This window comes from Chiloscyllium punctatum, chromosome 15 (assembly GCF_047496795.1).
Source record: "Chiloscyllium punctatum isolate Juve2018m chromosome 15, sChiPun1.3, whole genome shotgun sequence".
Lineage (NCBI taxonomy): Eukaryota > Metazoa > Chordata > Chondrichthyes > Orectolobiformes > Hemiscylliidae > Chiloscyllium > Chiloscyllium punctatum.
The window spans coordinates 69783916-69802826 of record NC_092753.1 but is presented as its reverse complement, the minus strand read 5'-3'; the positions used below and the strand labels follow the sequence as shown (position 1 = coordinate 69802826).

General features: G+C 39.7%; 2 protein-coding genes across 2 annotated transcripts in view; one reads left to right on the top strand and one right to left on the bottom strand.

The window, feature by feature from the left end:
* Positions 1 to 537: 537 nt before the first annotated feature.
* rpl24 (ribosomal protein L24) lies at positions 538 to 12567 on the bottom strand. Its single transcript, XM_072585398.1, has 6 exons — positions 12413 to 12567; positions 12210 to 12285; positions 4787 to 4897; positions 3125 to 3261; positions 2655 to 2718; positions 538 to 660 (listed from the first exon to the last, which is right to left on the bottom strand). Exons 1-6 carry the CDS (start codon positions 12415 to 12417, stop codon positions 580 to 582), a joined length of 474 nt encoding a protein of 157 aa, XP_072441499.1. The 5' UTR covers positions 12418 to 12567; the 3' UTR covers positions 538 to 579.
* A 36-nt stretch (positions 12568 to 12603) lies between these two features.
* The window catches only part of cep97 (centrosomal protein 97), a 53953-nt gene continuing 47645 nt past the window's right edge, over positions 12604 to 18911 (top strand). Inside the window, exon 1 of the mRNA XM_072585397.1 lies at positions 12604 to 12717. Coding sequence (XP_072441498.1) covers positions 12666 to 12717 — 52 coding nt within the window. The 5' untranslated portion in view covers positions 12604 to 12665. The remainder of the gene's footprint in view (positions 12718 to 18911) is intronic.

The following is an 18911-nucleotide window of genomic DNA, read 5'->3' as shown; positions in this document are numbered from 1 at the left end:
GAAATGGGATTTACTAGCTGCAGGCTAATTACCTAAAAAAGGGCTCATCATTTTCATTTCCCTGACAAACTAAAAATCTGCTTAACTCATCCTTAAAAGTATTCATCGATGGGAACTTTCACAATGCTCTGAAATAAAGGATTCCACAAAGATTCACAACCTTTAGAGTAATTTATCATAAAAATCCTACATGAGCACCATCTTGTCTTGTGATCACGCTCACGAAGTTCCTCAACCTGCCAAAACAAACAATGTCTGGAAGTTTGAAGAATGTTGATGTTGAGCTGGAGACATGCAGAACAGCAAGATTTCTTTTTTAATCCCCAGTCTTGATCAGAATTACATTGGTGAGAATCAAAACAAAGACTGCTGGACTCCGATTTCTATGAATGATTTCCAGTGGAAGTACCCTTTGTAATACATTCAAGCCTGCTGCAAGTCCAATGCAATAAAACCTCATGTAAAGATATTCATACAGTTCCTACTATTTACCTCTAAAGCTTAATTTTGTATGAATTGATGAGACATAGAAATCAGTGAACTGTATTCAGGTTTTATTTTACAGATACAATTAGGTAATTAGCGTTTTCCACCAACACGTGGTGCCTGAGACTTCACTGGCTTAGCAAACTTCTGTTTGGGTGCTGTCTTTTGAGCAGCCTAGAAATATAAAAACAGTGAAAATTATGCAGTGTTAAAATCTACACCATTTACAAAATTATAAAACTTTGCAGCACAGACACTGGTCATTTGGCTGCAAATAATCTATCCTCCATGCAAGCCACTTCTCCTATCCTTCATCTAACTGAATTCTTTATCCCCTCTCCTTGTCGCCGTCCTTTAAATGAATCCAGGCAGTTTACTTCAACCACTAATTATGGCATTCTAGCCACTATTAGAAAAGCATTTCCAGATTCTCCTATTTGAAATATTAGTGATTTTCGCTTTAACCCTGATCTCTCACTAAGTGAGAAGTTTGTCTACTTATTAAAACCTTTAATAATGTCAAATATACTTAGCCTTCTCCTTCTCTCAGACAAAAAATGTTCTCTTTCCAGATGGGATAAATTCCAAGCCGCGCGTAATAGTTGTAAATTTTCTCTGCACCGTAACCAGTGCCTTTACATTTTTTGTTTACAATAGAGACCAAAAGCATTTATGGTACACCATGTTTGATTTAAGTAGCATTTACAAGCTTAACCTAGCCTTTTCTGCTTTTCAATTTTACTCATTTAGAAGTGAGCTTAAGTGCTCTTTTATGATTTTACTTGGTTGCATCATAAGAATTTAAGATACAGAAGGAATATGCCATCTGGCCCACTGAGCCTGCTCTGTCATTCAATAAGATTATAGTTAATCTTTTCATGAACTCAGCTCAACCTAACCTCCAGTTCACCATAACCCTAATTCTTTCGCTGTTCAAAAAAAAAAGGGATCTTTTCCTTCAAAACATTCAAGGAAGCAGTCTCAACTACTTCACTGTGCAGGGAAATCGAGATCCACAACCCTTTGGGTGAACAAGTTCATTCTCAAGTCACTTCTAAACCTACACCACTTATTATAAGGTTATGCCTCCTGGATATCTGGTTAGCAGGACGAGTTGGACCGAAGGGTCCCTTTCCCTGCTGTAAACCTTTAGACTCTAAAATGTTTTGTATGTATACTGAAGTTAGTTTTCCAAAGTATATGCATGCTTTTATACACATACACATTTCTATATTTTGTCCTAATTGTATTAACACATCATTTTGGAATCAACTGAAAACTCTGCATTTGTACTTCTGATTCCATAAGTGAAATTCAGTTAACCTGGAAGAAGTAATCCTCACCTAACATCACATCTCAACAATTAACAATACAAAACCTCTGACCATTCTTTTTATTTCAGTTGTCAGTTTAACTTTCAAAAGTTAATGAAATGCATTTTCTAGGTGATGCACAATGTTGGCTGCTTTGTCATGGATGGTATTGAGCGAGTGTCATTTCAACGCAACCTTGTATATAGCAATAACGTTTTATTACATCTCACGACAGAGGCATAATCTACTCAGCAATAATGAGTTGATAGCTTTTTGAAAATTGAAATACAGCGATGACTGCACTACCCCCATTCACCTATTACTTCTACTGTCACTTTCCTCTCAGTGGCATTAAGTCAACATGTTTAATTTCCAGGATTTGTAATCCATATATAAAAAAAGGACATTGACAACTGTCACAATGCTCATTGTTTGAATGATTGGGAGGATAAAAAATTTTCACCTTAAAACGTTTACAATTTTTATTTGTGGGTCTGGGTTGGATACTCGAGGATTGGTGCAGATATAATGGGCCAAATGGCCTATTCTGCACTGTAGGGATTCTACTTAGACTTTCATAATAAACATAACAGTTGTTTATAAATGTAACTGCAGTATTAGCAGATATGAATGCCACCACCTAATCACCAATTGCTCTAAATTTAAAATTGGTGGATATGATCGTTCATACTGGAAAAAGGCCAAGACAGAGTCAACTTAATCTAATAATTATATTTTACGGGCATCACAATGTAGAAAATCCATATTTATTGCCGCTTGATTGAATATCTTTGAAAAATAATGAACTTCCAAGAACCAAAGCACTTATTTAAAGAGTTGCATCTGTTTCATTACCTTAGTTGTAGCTGCACTGACTTTCTTTGTTGCAGCTTTGGCCTTCTTAGCCTCTTTGGCAGCCCTGTGGATTAAACAAAAATGCTAGTAACTTTGCCCCTGCTATTAGCATGGAAAGAATTCAGGGTCCCACACAAAACAAATAATTAAAAACAGCAGTATGTTGTAATACTATGGCAAACCAACTGGATATAAATTTGTTAAGAAAAATACACAAATATAAGCTGTAAAAATCTCAAAGTATTGTACTACAGTGCACGTAACCAGTAACTTACAACAGAAAACTTTAATACAAAAACAAAAAAAAACATTCTGCTGAAAGGCACTGAACGGAAACATTAACTTTGTTTCTGGTCACAGAAGCTGCCTGGCCTTGAGTTTTTCCAACATTTCGTTCACATTCCAGAGTTACAGCATCTACAGTATTTGTAACAGAACAACTTTACTTTTCAATCATACTCAATTCCCACCTGATTGCCTGTTCACGTTGAGCCTTGCGAACCTCAGGTTTCTGATTCCTCTTAGCCATAATCTCAGCAAGAGAGGCACCAGTAATAGCTCGTTGGAACTTCACGGCACGACGGGAGCGCTTTTTCTGAATTTCTTCCTGGTAATAAAAAAGTGACGATTTTTTTGAAAAAAAAAAGTTTGTGCTTCTTATTTCATGATTTCAAATTGCTAAACAACCAAATTTTGTTTTGATTAAGTTACTGTAATCGTCCATTTCTGAGACCACAACATTTTAGTCAAGGTATTAGATAATCATATTCCAGGCCCTAAAATGCCATCGTTTAAGGATTATTCCAAGCACCCACCTAAAACAATTCTGAATGCACATGCAGAAGAATAAAAACTACATGAAAGAAGTACTATTTGAGGAAATAATTTGATGGGTGAATGCTGCTTAAAAAAAAACCATGGCAAGAAGTCAGTTCAAAAGTATGTTACATAAGGCTGCTGATTCTCTTATTCTTGGGAAAATATCAACAATAGCAGACGTGGGAAATTGTAACAGCTTTGGATTACATTTGTTAATTTGATTTTTGTCAGCGTCTCTATTTTTGGAAATGTTTTAAGTGGCAATATAGACAGGAGGAACTTGAGAGCCAAATTGAAGTAATGTCTAACATTTAGGAAGGACTTTACATATCAACCCACTTCAGAAATATCAACAAAATGCTAATTTGGGAATGAAAATTATCAGGCTACGATGTTTTTATCATAACGTCTCACGTAAGACCAGAAAAAAACTTCTCTCCGCAATCAATGCACACCAAGTACATGTAATTGATTTGAAATGCTTAACAGGAGACAGCAACCTATCCCTTGAAGGATGCATTCATTATATATACATTTGTAGAGCATTATCAACTATTGGATTATAGAAATAATCATGCCAAGTCCTTACAAACTATGCAGCAACCAAAAAAGCCATCAATATGAAACAGTTTCAATCATTATCCAAATGCATCTGGAGAAAATATTGTTACAGAATAAATCTAAAAATTGTCAACATAATTAGGTTTTTTTGAAAAAGGCAAAAATGTTTGGAAATACATGTTCTGTCAGTTGAAGATTAAAAGCTGATGAGTATATTCTAATTTCTAAGCTCTGACAAAAAAAAACAAAACTCAATGACCCAAGTGCACTTCTGAGAACATCCTTTTTAAAATTTCATTCAAGGATGATGAAGGGATCATTTGCTAGACCAGCATTTATTGCCCATCCCTAATTGCCCAGAGGGCAGTTAAGAATCCATCATATTGCTGTGGGCCTGGAGTCACATGTAGGCCAGAACTGGTAAGGACGCCAGTTTCCTTTCAAAAAGGACATTAGTGAACCAGATGGGCTTTTCCAATAACTGGAAATTTGGAATTCAAATTTCACCACCTACCATGATGGGATTCAAACCCAGCATCCCAAAACATTACCTGGGTTTCTGGATTAACAGTCCAGCAACAATACCACTAGGTCTTCCTCCCCTCCTGTTGCTTTAAAGTAACAGTTCCACCCACCCAGCCAGCAGAATAATACCTACAACAAGTATAACACTGCTGACAAACCAACAACTCACTATTTTACATACACAAACTTCTCTCCTTGTTAATACAAAATGTAGAATTCTCACTTACAGATTGCCCCTTTTTGTGCTTGCGCCTGTACAAGACAGTCCAGTTGATCTGTCGAGGGTTTCTCTTGGACAGGAATGCTGACTCGCATTTTGAATTCAAAAACTGGAAAACCTATATTAAAAAAAAAGTACCACATTACAACCCTCATCAAGGATCAGCAATAGTGCTATTAGCCTTTTCTAAAAGGAGAAGTTAAAATAACTTGTAAATCTTAAAACACATTGTGCTGTAACACAAAGTATTTGGGACAGTATACTAGAGCCTTAAATTAAAAAATTGTTAATCAATCTTTGTCCTTCAAATCCACGGTCAGTTTTACAAGTCCATGCAGTCCATTCTATGCAAGAGCCTGAAAATCACAATTACAGCTCAACTTTCTTTCTCACCAGATACTGATATGCAAGCAACAAACCTCTCCATCATTTCAATGAATAATAATGTCTGGCTATAGTAATTGGGGAATGGTGGACAGGGAATAGCAAAAATTTACAATACACTGAGGAATCGTAACAAATAATCATTCCTGTTTGACAAAAATAAAATGCTGGTGGGGCGGGGGGGGGGGGGGCATGGCTGACCTAAAGGGAAATTAGGGGTGGTATTACATCAAAGAAAGAGGAATATTAATTGGCCAGAATAAGCAACAGATCCAAGGATTTGCAGCAATGTAGATTTAAGCACAAGATGACAAAAGGATCAATTAGAAGAAGGAAAATGGTGTATGAAAGGCAAGCTTATGGGAACATAAACTTGTTATAGAAGCTTGACAAATGCGACAAGAAAAATCTCAAGACAGGTGTCTTACAATCAGTAACAGAAAGTCATAAAGGGGAGCAAAAAGACGGTCAACCAGTTAAACACATCTTTTGATCCTGTCTTCACAGAGACGATGAACAATGTGCAACAAACAACAGGGAACAGAGGGTCCAGTGAACTGAAGGAATTAAAGGAAATCAGTATTAGTAGGGAAATTATGTTGGGGATAGTTAGGGTATTAAAGGTTGATAAATCCCCAGAGTCCTATAATCAACATCTCAATATTTAAGGAAGTGGCCCTGGAAATAGTGGATGCATTATAGTCGTCATCTTGGTGGTCATCTTCCAATACTCTGGAATAGTTCCCATCTATTGATGTAGCAAGCATAATCACAATGTTTTAATAAAAAATGCTAGCGAGAACATTGGGAATTACAGATTGGTTATCCTGACATCAGCAGCAGGGAAAATGCTAGAGTGTATCATAAAAGATTTAACAGCAGTATTTACTGGGAAGAGGATATTGAAGCTAGAGAACTTTGAGAAATAAAGAGTGATATCTTGAAAAGTGTCCATATTACACAGGTATTGGTGCTGGACATCTTAAAGCACATAAAAAGGTGAATAAAAATCCTGGGAAGTGATTAGGTGTATCCCAGAACTCTGGGAAACTAGGGAAAAAGTGATTGCAGGGCCCTTTGCCGAGATACTTGCATCATCAATAGCCATGGCTGAGGATGGCTAACGTGGTGCCATTATTTCAGAAATGTGATAAGGATAAGCCATAGAATTATAAAACCAGCTGACTTGATCTAAGTAGTGCGTAAGGTGTTGAAGGGAATTCTGAGACAGGATTTACATGCATTTGGAAAGGCAAGGACTGGTAAGAATAATCAACATGGCTTTGTGCATGGAAAAATGTGCCTCACTAACTTGCTGGAGTTTTTTTTGTAGAGGTGACAAAGATCGATAAAGGTAAAACAATAGATGTTTACTTATAAGGACTTCAGCAAGGTATCTGTCAAGGTTTTGCTTAGTGGACTGGTTAGCAAGGTTAGATCACATGGAATCCAAGGACAGCTAGCCATTTGGATTGACTTGAAGGTGAGATGCACAGAATTGGAGGAAGGTTGTTTTCTTGTTCTGGAGGTCTGTAACCATCAATATGCCTTGAGGATCAGTGTTGGGTCCACTGCATTTTTATCAACTTTTATAAATGATTTGGATGTGAATATAGGAGGAATGGTTAGTAAGTGTACTGATGACATCAACACTGGTGGCGTAGTGGACAGTAAAGATTCTCAGAGTACAACAGGACCTTGACCAGATGCACCCAGGAATGGCAGATTGGAGTTTAATTTCAATAAACATGAGGTGTTGCAGTTTGGGAAGGCAGGACTTATACACGTAATGGTAAGGTCCTTGGGAGTGTTACTGAACAATGAGACCTGAGGGGCACGTTCATAGTTCCTTGAAAAGTAGAGTCACCAGTAGACAGGGGAGTGAAGTCAACATTTGGTACATTTGCCTTTATTGGTCAGTACATTACATTGGGAGGTCATGTTGATGCTGTACAGGACATTAGTTAGGCCACTTGGGAACACTGTACAATTCTGGTCTCCCTAATATAGGAAAGATGTTGTTAAAACTTGAAAGGGTTCAAAAAGATTCACAAATAGGTTACTGGGATTGGAGTGTTTGAGCAACAGGGAAAGGTCAGAAAGGCTGGGGATATTTTCCTGGAGTGTTGAGGCTGATGGGTTACTTTACAGAGGTTTATAAAATGTGGGGCATGATAGGATGAATAGCAAAGGTCTTTATTTCCCCCTTCCCAACCCCCGAGTGAGGGATTCCAACACTAGAGGGCATATATTTAGGAGAGAGGGAAAAGATGAAAGTCAGCTAAAGGGGCAATTTTTTCCACAGAGTGGTGCACATATGGAATGAGCTGTCAGAGATAGTAGTGAAGGCTAGTACAACTACAACATTGGAACGGCATCTGGATGGTTACACAAATGGAAAAGGTTTAAGAGGGATATGGGTCAAATGACAACAGATTAAATCTAGGATATCTGGTCAGCATGGACGAGTTGGACCAATGGGTCTGTTTCCATGTTGTACAACTCAAACTATTGAGTTGATAAGGGGAGACAACGGATGTGGTTCACTTGGACTTTCAGAAGGTGTTCAACAAGGTCCCATGCAAGAGATTAAAAGTAGCGTACTAACATCGATAGAAAACTGTTTGGCATTTAGAAATCAAAGTGTGTCAGACAGTAACTCATTGATACCACATGGATTAGCGCTTGGACCCCAGCTAATCACCATATATCACATTCAGTTCCTTCATCCAAATTATGAATACATTGCCGAGTTTGCAGATGACAGAACTGATTATGACAGCAAACTTGGAGGAGGATGCAGAGATGTTTCACTGTGATTTGGAAACGTTGAGTGATTGAGCAATTGCATGGCAGGTGAAATATTATGTGGGCAAATGTGACTTTTCCACTTTGGCATTTTTAAAAAATCATTTAGATAACAAAAGGGGAGTGGCAACGAGACCAGGTGGTTGTGTATACCAGTCACTGAAAGTAATCATGCAGGTTTAGCATGCAAAGGAGGTAGCAAAGAGGATTAGAGTACAGGAGTAGGGATGTCTGGCCGCAAATTATACAGTGCCTTGATGAGATCACTCCAGGAGTATGTGTGTAGTTTTTCTCTCCTTACTTGAGGATGCATTTTTGGCAACAGTGGCTTACCAAACTGATTTGTGGGATGGCAGAATTGACGAAAGGAGAGAAAGAGACTGGATCCATTATTTTGAAATTCACTGGCTTTTAAAAGAATCAGGGGAGAAGAGAATATCTCTAATACCTATAAAAATTCTACCAGGATAATACAGGAAGGATGTTCCCAATGACCAGAGAGCCCAGAACCAGGGAAGCCATTCTAAGGATGTGAGGTAAACTATTTGTGTCTTATTTGTGGAAGTTTCTTCACCCAAAAATTGAGAGCCTGCTGACTTCTCTGGCACAGAACGCAGTTGAGGCCAAAACATTAATGTTTTCAAAACAATGTTAGATATAGTTCTTATGGCTAAAGGGAATTAAAAGGTATGGGAAGAAAGTGGGAACAGACTACTGAGCTGGATGATCAGCTGTGATCATACTGAATGAAGAAATATGGTTGAAAAGCCAAATGGTGTTCCTGGTTAATATTTTATGTTTCTATGCCTGGCATCACTGAAAATATTTCACTTGCGAGCCTGGATGCTGTGACCAATTGTCCACGCCAACAGCACACAACAGAGATGAAATGTCAGCCATTAGAGAACATGTTACATTCTCATGAGTCAGCAAGTTATGAATTGAAGTCCTCCCTCAAAGACCTGAACACAGAAGTCAAGACTGATACTGTTTCACCTTTCAGATGCGATTCTATACTCCATGAACCTGACCATTAAAAACATTGCGAACTCTCAAAACACCATTTGCCCATCATCTCTGCGCTTGATTGCCTGGTTAAACAACTCTAGTTGTAAAGTGCTCACTTTTGTATTCAACTCCTTCCATACCTCTACAATTACCTCGAATACTACAAAAAAAACCTTGTTATAATGGTAAAACTTTAAAATCCATTGTTAAGGATGAAATTTCTAAATTCCTGGAAGTGCAGGGTCAGATTAAAACAAGTCAGCATGGATTTAGTAAAGGGAGGTTGTGCCTGACAAATCTATTAGAATTGTTTGAAGAGGTAACAGGTAGCTTAGTCCAGGAAAACTCAGTGGATGTTATCGATCTAGATTTCCAAAAGGCCTTTGATAAGTTGCCTCACAGGAGGCTGCTGAGTAAGGTGAGGGCCCATGATGTTCGAGGTGAACTACTGGCATGGATTGAGGATCGGCTGTCTGACAAAAGGCAGAGAGTTTGGATAAAAGGTTCTTTTTCGGAATGGCAGTCAGTGACAAGTGATGTCCCACAGGGTTCAGTGCTGGGGCTGCAGGTGTTCACTTTATATATTAATGATCTGGACGAAGGGACTGGGGGCATTCTGGCAAAGTTCGCCGATGATACAAAGTGGACAGGCAGATAGTACTGAGGAGGAGAGACTGCAGAAAGATTTCTACAGTTTAGAAGAGTGGTCCAGGAAATGGCTGATGAAATCCAAACTATTTCAACCAAAAGGTCTTGCACTTTGGGGAAAAAAAAATACAGGCATGGACTATTTTCTAAAATGGTGAGAAAATTCATAAAGCCAAAGTACAAAGGGATCTGGGAGTGTTAGGGCAGGATTCTTTAAAGGTTAACTTGCAGGTTGAGTCTATGATTAAAAAAGCGAATGTAATGCTTATCTCAATAAGGTTGGAATATAAAAGTAATGATGTGCTTCTGAGACTTTATAAAGCTCTAGTTAGGCCTCATTTATAATACTGTGTCCAATTTTGGGTCCCACACCTCAGAAAGGACATACTGACACTGGAGTGTATCCATGAGAGATTCACACGGATGGTCCTTGGAACACTAGGCCTCACGTATGATTAACAGCTCAGGACCCTGCGATTGTATTCATTAGAGTTCAGAAAGTTGAGGGGAGATCTAGTAGAAACTTACAAGATAATGCATGGCTTAGGACACTGGGAAGTTGTTTCAGTTAGTTGGGGAGACTAGGACCCATTGGCACAGCCTTAGAATTAGAGGGGGTCAATTTAGAACAGAAATGAGATATTTGTTCAACCGGAGTTGTGGGCCTGTGAAATTTACTGCCACTGAGCGCTGTGGAGTCCGGAACGTTAAATGTCTTCAAGGCAGAGATTGACAAAATTCTTGATCTCGCAAGGAATTAAGGGCTACGGGGAGAGTGCAGGTAAGTGGAGTTGAAATGCCCAGACTTGATTAAACGGCGGCGTGGACTCGATGGGCCGAATAGCCTTACTTCCACTCCTAGGTCTTATAATAGAATTCTGATCAAGTACCTCAAATTTTCATTCAATTGCAGTGCCTGAACGTTCCTGTATTAATTCACAAAGCATCTCCATCCAATTTATTCACCTTTCTCCTTCAAAGACACTTCTTAATACCTACCTTTGCCTCAGCTTTCAGTATATGCCAAAGTGACATTGAGTAACATAGCTATACTTTTTATGATGCATCTGGAAGGTGCTATAATACATTTAAAGGTGCTACAAATATATGGTGTTGTTAGTCTATCAAACCAAGGCCCCACCATGGACACAAAATATCCTATGGCATTACTTTGAACATCTTGTATTCTGGGTCATAACTATATCTCAGTTAACACACAGAATCCAATCATTACCAAATTGATATTTGTGAAAGTTTGGTTTGTGAAAAATTGGTGTCAAAGTTCGTGCATTACACCAGTGACTGTGGTTGCAGAATTGCCTGAAACATTTTGATGTAGTGAAAGAGCAAGTCTTCTAGTCTAAAGTTAAACATCACACAACACCAGGTTATAGTGCAACAGGTTTAACTGGAAGCACTAGCTTTCACAACCACCTGAAGGAGTGGTGCTCCGAAAGCGAGTGCTTCCAATTAGACCTGTTGGACTATAACCTGGTGTTGTGAGATTTTTAACTTTGTACACCCCAATCCAATACCAGCATCTCCAAATCATGTCTTCTAGTCTAGCATTTCCACTAAAATAAAACAAAGATACACAGATACCGGAGGTCAGGAAAAAAAAAACAAATTGTTTGAAATGCGGCATTGCTGGCAACATCTATCAGAAGAAAGGAGAGTTAATACTTTAAGGCCAGTTTTGATCAAGTCACCAGACTTGAAATCTGAACTCTGGTTTTATTGACAGACCTGTTGAGTTTCACTAGCAATTTCTGTTTTCATCCAGGATTTTTCACTCTAGCAGAGCTTTATACTACTATACTGGTCGTTAATTGGCAAGTTACAAGATCCTTTGCACTTAAGATAACTCCCACTATCAATACAAACAGAATTGCCATCCAACACAGCAAAAAGGTCTTAACAGATTAAGTCAGCAACATTTAACTACTCTTAGAAAGATAATTTCAGACAACCAGGTGTGACTAGGTTATTTGAGGATTTTATGTCCACTATTTGGCAAAAATAAAACATTAACATGACTAAATTAAGTTTTGTACCTTAATTTCACAAAGGTTTTAACTATCACCAGGGCATGACAGAACTAGTGTTAAAACACACCCAACATAACATTACCAAATCAGAGAACCTCATTAAAAAAAAGTATGAAGTTGTTTAAATAATAATTACAACATTCATTAATCTAGAAACTGAATACTACTCCAAAACTTCACTTTAAGAAAGTCTGATGATTCACCACTGCATAAAATTGGATTACATCAGTACAAAAATAGGCTCAACCCGAATTGATTCAAAAAATAAGGATTTAGGCCGAATGTTAATATTGAAAAGAAAGAAGTGCCAAGGTTTAGCAAGATCGAGTTGTACAGATTACTAACAAGAGATCGGCAAAGAGGATACTGGCCTTGTCCATTCACATTTCGACAAAACGAATCGCAAGATACGCGATTTTATTGCACATGGGCAATAAGTTAACACACGGTACCCTACGCGATCAGTGCGAACCCACACACTGAAGGCTGAGATAGAGCAACATTGCACTGCTTTAGAACTTTCCCTGGGCTTACCTTCCCATCAATCCTGGCATAGCGCTTCCCGTGACCCGGGTATATTTTATACCCACTAAAACTGCACAGTTCGACCCTGCGGAAACAAATAACTAATCACACGGTTGCTTTCATAAAGTAGCAACATAATTATACCACGGATAGAGTGACTTTTACGGCAATAACAGCGGATGGAAACGGATTAAATTAACGATAACACTCACTTCATGTCGACAGTTAAAATGGCGCGAGGGAAAAGGAGGATTGTGGGTAAGATCTTTACATTTCCGGCGGGGGAAGAAATATCATAAAGCAAATCGCGGCTGGAAAACTAAAACGGATATGTTTAGAGGAAACAATTTAAACGAATTGATTGTTTTTCGAAAAAGAAAGGTGGCGTGTTATCGAGCCCTGACAGGAGCCAATCAGTGAGCGGAGCGGTTGCTTGGCGTTAAGCACGCGGGAAGTTGTTGTGTGATGGCGGCTGAGGGGGGAGAGGATGCTGACATGATGCTTAAAACTGATAAAAGTAGGTGCTTGTTTGTGACTCCGAGCATCGTATTCGAACCGCCCGATTGCACTGACACCTCGCTTTTCCATGTCCTTGCTGTTATGTTTCCTTTGTTCCCCCTCACGCTGCTGGGTAAAAGCGGGGTGTACCGTCGCTGCTGCAGTCTGGATGGAGGTTGTAGTTGTGCAGTTCCCTGATCACTGTCAGGGAGGAGTGCCTTGTAGCTACCATTCCCACAAATAACTAGTGTACAGAATTCCTGCCCCAAAACGTTCTTACTTTTTATAATCCTTTTTTTCCCCCCCAGTGACGCACGATTCTATTTTGTCTCGTTTCGTTTTATATTTATTGCCCAGTAATGTTAATTTGGATAGAACACGCAAAATAGAAACTTATTATTTGGCCCAACTAACCGATACTGTTCTACTCCCCTGCAGCCTTTCCCCACCCATTCTCATCTAAATCTGTCAGAAGATCCCTCACATCTTTTTAAAATTTATCTGGTTTTCATCTAGAACGAATGGTGGTCTGCATATAGATCTGCATCTATCGTGGCCATTCGTTTCAGTCACCCTTGTGGAAGTGTCTTCCACATTCTCAGACATTCTGGATAAATATTTTTTTTCTGCTAATTTGTCTGATTCTTGAGTCGTGCGTTTGACGCGGGATGTATTTTTTTTTAAGATTCCTGCAAGTGGAAATGTGTGTTCACTTTGTCAAAACCTTTAATTGTAAAGGCCTCTATTCGATCATCCCTCAGCCTTCTCTTTTCAGAAGTATAGCCCTCTATTTCTGGTAACAGTCTCCTAAACCATTTGCATTATGTCTACTGCTTTGCTTTCATTTTTATAATGTACTAGATTTTCATGTCCTTCGGCTGTGATTTTATAAAATTTTTTGATAGATGGTTAGCGTAATGTTTTCTTTTAATTCTGTCCCTCTACAAAAAGCACTTTAATTACCTAGTTTTAATGACCATCCTAATCTTTTTCACTCTCTTTATTTCTACACCCAAATGATTTTACTCCTTTGCTCCATTTAGATTTGTATTTTACTTGGAAAATAATCGGAGTTTAGAAGAATGAGGAGATCTAGTTGAGATATGTAAGATGCTAAAGGAGATTGACACAGTATACGTAAAAATGGATGTTTCTTCATGTGGGGCAATCTAGAATGAGAGGTCATGGTTTTAGGATGAGGAGTAGCAGATTTAAAACAGATGAGGTGACTTCTCTCTAAAGGTCATGAGTTTGAGGAGTTCAGTACTGCAGTGTGCAGGAGAGGCTGGGACATGGAGTAAATTTTAAGGAGTACTTATACAGATTATTAGTTAGCAATAGGTTGAAGGGTTATGGACAGTGGAGTTGAGGCTGAAATGAGACTAATATACTGGCAGTGAGATTTGCTAGAGCTGCTCAGGAGGAGTTAAACTAGTAAGGTGGGGGTGGGATCTGGTGAGGAAAGAGATCAACCTGAGACTGGTACAGTTGAGAACAGAAGTGAGTCAAACAGTTAGGGCAGGCAGGGACAAGGTAGGACTAATAAAATAAACTGCATTTATTTCAATGCAAGGGGCCAACAAGGAAGGCAGATGAACTCAGGGCATGGTTAGGAACATGGGACTGGGATATCATAGCAATTACAGAAACATGGCTCAGGGATGTTTCAGGATACAATTGCTACAGGAAGGATAGAAAGGGAGGCAAGAGAGGAGGGGGAGCGGTGTTTTTGACAAGGGATAGCATTACAGGGATAATATTCCTGGAAATACATCCAGGGAAGTTATTTGGGTGGAGCTGAGAAATAAGAAAGGGATGATCACTATATTGGGATTGTATTATAGAACTCCTAATAATCAGAGGGAAATTGAGAAACTAATCTGTAAGAAGATCTCAGCTATCTGTAAGAATAATAGGGTGGTTATGGTAGGGGATTTTAACTTTCCAAACATTGACTGGGACTGCCATAGTGTTAAGGGTTTAGATGGAGAGGAATTTCTTAAGTGTGTACGAGACAATTTTCTGATTCAGTATGTGGATGTACCTACTCGAGAAGGTGCAAAACTTGACCTACTCTTGGGAAATAAGGCAGGGCAAGTGACTGAGGTGTCAGTGGGGGAGCACTTTAGGGCCAGCGACTGTAATTCTGTTAGATTTTAAATAGTGATGGAAAAGGATAGACCAGATCTAAAAGTTGAAGTTCTAAACTGGAGAAAGGCCAGTTTTGACTGTATTAGGCAAGAACTTTCAAAAGCTGATTGGGGGCAGATGTTTGCAGGTAAAAGGACAGCTGGAAAATGGGAAGCCTTCAGAAATAAGATAACAAGAATCCAGAGAAAGTATATTCCTGTTAGGATGAAAGGAAAGGCTGGTAGGTACAGAGAATGCTGCATGACTAAAGAAATTGAGGGTTTGGTTAAGAAAAAGAAGGAAGCATATATCCGGTATTGATCGAGTGAATCCTTAGAGTATAAAGGCAGTAGGAGTATACGTAAGAGGGAAATCAGGAGGGTAAAAAGGGGACATGAGATAGCTTTGGAAAATAGAATTAAGGAGAATCCAAAGAGTTTTTACAAATACATTAAGGACAAAAGGGTACCTAGGGAGAGAATAGGGCCCTTCAAAAATCAGCAAGGTGGCCTTTGCGTGGAGCCACAGAAAATGGGGGAGATACTAAATGAGTATTTTGCATCAGTATTTATTGTGGAAAAGGATGTGGAAGATGCAAAATGTAGGGAAATAGATGGTGACACCTTGAAAAATGTCTATGTTACAGAGGAGGAAGTGCTGGATGTCTTGAAATGCATAAAAGTGGATAAATCCCCAGGACCTGATCAGGTGTACTCTAGAACTCTGTGGGAAGCTAGAGAAGTGATTGCTGGCCCTCTTGCTGAGATATTTGTATCATTGATAGTCACAGATAAAGTGCTGGAAGACTGGACGTTGGCTAACGTGGTGGCACTGTTTAAGAAAGTGGTAAGGAGCTATAGACCAGTGAGCCTGACTTTGGTGGTGAGCAAGTTGTTGGAGGGAATCCTGAGGGGCAGGATGTACATGTATTTGGAAAGACCATGGCAACATGACGCCTGGAGGAAGAGCACCTCATCTTCCACCTAGGAACCCTCCAACCACAAGGGATGAATTCAGATTTCTCCAGCTTCCTCATTTCCCCTCCTCCCACCTTATCTCAGTCCCAACTCTCGGACTCAGCACCGCCTTCTTGACCTGCAATCTTCTTCCCAACCTCTCCGCCCCCACCCCCTCTCTGGCCTATCACCCTCACCTTAACCTCCTTCCACCTATCGCATTCCCCACGCCCCTCCCTCAAGTCCCTCCTCCCTATTTTTTATCTTAGCCTGCTTGGCACACCTTCCTCATTCCTGAAGAAGGGCTTATGCCCGAAACGTTGATTCTCCTGCTCCTTGGATGCAGCCTGACCTGCTGCACTTTTCCAGCAACACATTTTTCAGCTCTGATCTCCAGCATCTGCAGTCCTCACTTTCTCCTATGTATTTGGAAAGGCAAGGACTGATTAGGGTTAGTCAACATGGCATTGTGCATGGGAAATCATGAATCACAAATTTGATTTGAGTTTTTTGAAGAAGTAACAAAGATGATTGAGGACAGAGCGGTAGATGTGATCTATTTGAACTTCAGTAAGGTGTTCGACTAGGTTCCCATGGGAGACTGGTTAGCAAGGTTAAATCTCACGGAACACTGCAAATTAGCCATTTGGATACAGAATTGACTCAAAGGTAGAAGGCAGAGGGTGGTGGTGGAAGGTTGTTTTTCATACTGGAGGCTTGTGACCAGTGGAGTGCCACAAGGATCGGTGCTCGGTCCTCTACTTTTGGTTATTTACATAAATGATTTGGGTGCGAGCATAAGAGGTCTCCTTAGTAAGTTTGCAGATGACACCAAAATTGGAGGTGTAGTGGACAGCGATGAAGGCTACCTCAGATTACAACAGGATCTTGATCAGATGGGCCAATGGGCTAAGAAGTGGCAGATGGAGTTTAATTCAGATAAATGCGAGGTGCTGCATTTTGGGAAAGCAAATCTTAGCAGGACTTATACACTTAATGGTAAAGTCCTAGGGAGTGCTGCTGAACAAAGAGACCTTGGAGTGCAGGTTCATAGTTCCTTGAAAGTGGAGTCACAGGTAGATAGGATAGTGAAGAAGGCGTTTGGTATGCTTTCCTTTATTGGTCAGAATATTGAGTACAGGAGTTGGGTGGTCATGTTGCAGCTATACAGGTCATTGGTTAGGCCACTGTTGGAATATTGCCTGCAATTCTGGTCTCCTTCCTATCCGAAAGATGTTGTGAAACTTGAAAGGGTTCAGAGGAGATTAACAAGGATGTTGCCGGGGTTGGAGGATTTGAGCTGTTGGGAGAGGTTGAATAGGATTGGGCTGTTTTTACCTGGACCATTGGAGGCTGAGGGGTGACTTTATAGAGGTTTACAAAATTATGGGTGCATGGATAGAATAAATGGACAAAGTCTTTTCCCTGGGGTCGGGGAGTCCAGAACTAGAGGGCATAGGTTTAGCGTGAGAGGGGAAAGATATTAAACAGACCTAAGGGGCGACCTTTTCACGCAGATTTTGGTACGTGTATGGAATGAGTTGCCAGAGGAATGGTGGAGGTTGGTACAATTGCAACATTTAAAAGGCATTTGGATGGGTAGTTGAATAGGAAGGGTTTGGAGGGATATGGGCTGGGTGCTGGCAGGTGGGACTAGATTGTGTTGGGAAATCTGGTCGGCATGGAGGGGTTGGACAGAAGGATCTGTTTCCATGCTGTACATCTGTATGACTCTATGAACTGCATGAGACAGAAAAAACAAGTCAGACAGCATCTCTACTGAAAGGTTCTAAACAAATTTCTAATACTGCATCGAAGAGCATTAATTGGATTTAGACCATCCACTCCGAAACATGGCACTTTAGTGCAGTATTGTCTGAAGTGTTGGCACAGATTATGTACTCTGTCACTCCGCAGAATGTGAATCCTCAAACTTCTGACTTAGACAAGATGTTCCCATTGAGTATTATTTCTATTGCTTCCTTTGGTACCAAAGACTGTGTTTAAGTGAGAGGAACATAATAATTAGGAGCAAGCTCATACAGTCCAAAGTGCCTGATCTGCTGTTCAATGCAGTTGTGATTGATCTTTAGTCTTGGCATTTTCTTGCAAGACTCCTGTATCCCTTGACTATCTGAGACATCAAAACTTTGGCCATCTCAGACCTTAACTATGTTCAACAACTCTTATGTAGAAAATTCCAATAATTTATAACCTTTCTAGTGAAGAAATTTCTCCTCTTCTCAGTTGTAAATGATTATCCCATTGTCCTAAGACTGTGCTCCCATCTGTCCAGATTCTTCAAACAGGGGAAATGAGTTGTGTACATCCTTTCAACTCCCTCAAAATTATGAATTTTTTTGAGACTACCTCTAATTTTTCTAAACTCTAGAGAATGTAAGGCTAGTTTACTCAGTCTCTCACCAAAGGATAACCCTCTCATCCAAGGACCCTTTGAAATACTGCCTCCAATGCAAGGATATCCTTCTTTAAACAGAGATAAACAGCACAAAGTCTTGCAAAGGGGAGGCAATGGCCTAGTTGTATTATCACTGGACAGTTAGTCCAGAGACCAAGATACTGTTCTGGGGACCCAGGTTCAAGTACTGCCATGGCAGATGGTAGAATTTGAATTCAATTTTTTTAAAAAGATCTGGAATTAATTGTCTAATGATGACCATAAAATCCATTGTCGATTATTGGACAAACTCATCTGGTTCACTATTGTCCTTTAGGAAAGGAAACTGTCATCCTTACCTGGTCTGGCCTACATGTTATTCCAGACCCTCAGTAATGTGGTTGACTTTTAACAGCTCTCTGGGTGAATTAGGGATGGGCAATAAATGCTGGCCCAGCCAGTGACACCCTGATCCCATGAATGAATTTTTAAAAAGTATGATTTCACTAAAGTCCTGTACAAAAACTGGAAATATTTAGGCAATTGAGACAATAGGGGTAAAGGAAGAAGGTAGGTTTCAAGATGATATGATACCAGACGCTCAGGGGATACTGGTTTGAAAAACGTTCTAGTATATAAATGTACTAATCCAGAAATAAATTGGGGTGATTTGGAATTATCCCAACTGATTTGCCTGGATTAATACAGCTCCAGCAACATTCAAGCTCA

Excerpts from the sequence above, each read along its gene's own strand:
- rpl24 (XM_072585398.1), bottom strand. Across the intron at positions 4,898-12,209 it reads ATGCCAGGATTGATGGGAAG|GTTTTCCAGTTTTTGAATTC; the intron begins GTAAGCCCAGGG and ends TTTTTAATATAG. Across the intron at positions 661-2,654 it reads TCAGTGCAGCTACAACTAAG|GCTGCTCAAAAGACAGCACC; the intron begins GTAATGAAACAG and ends TTATATTTCTAG.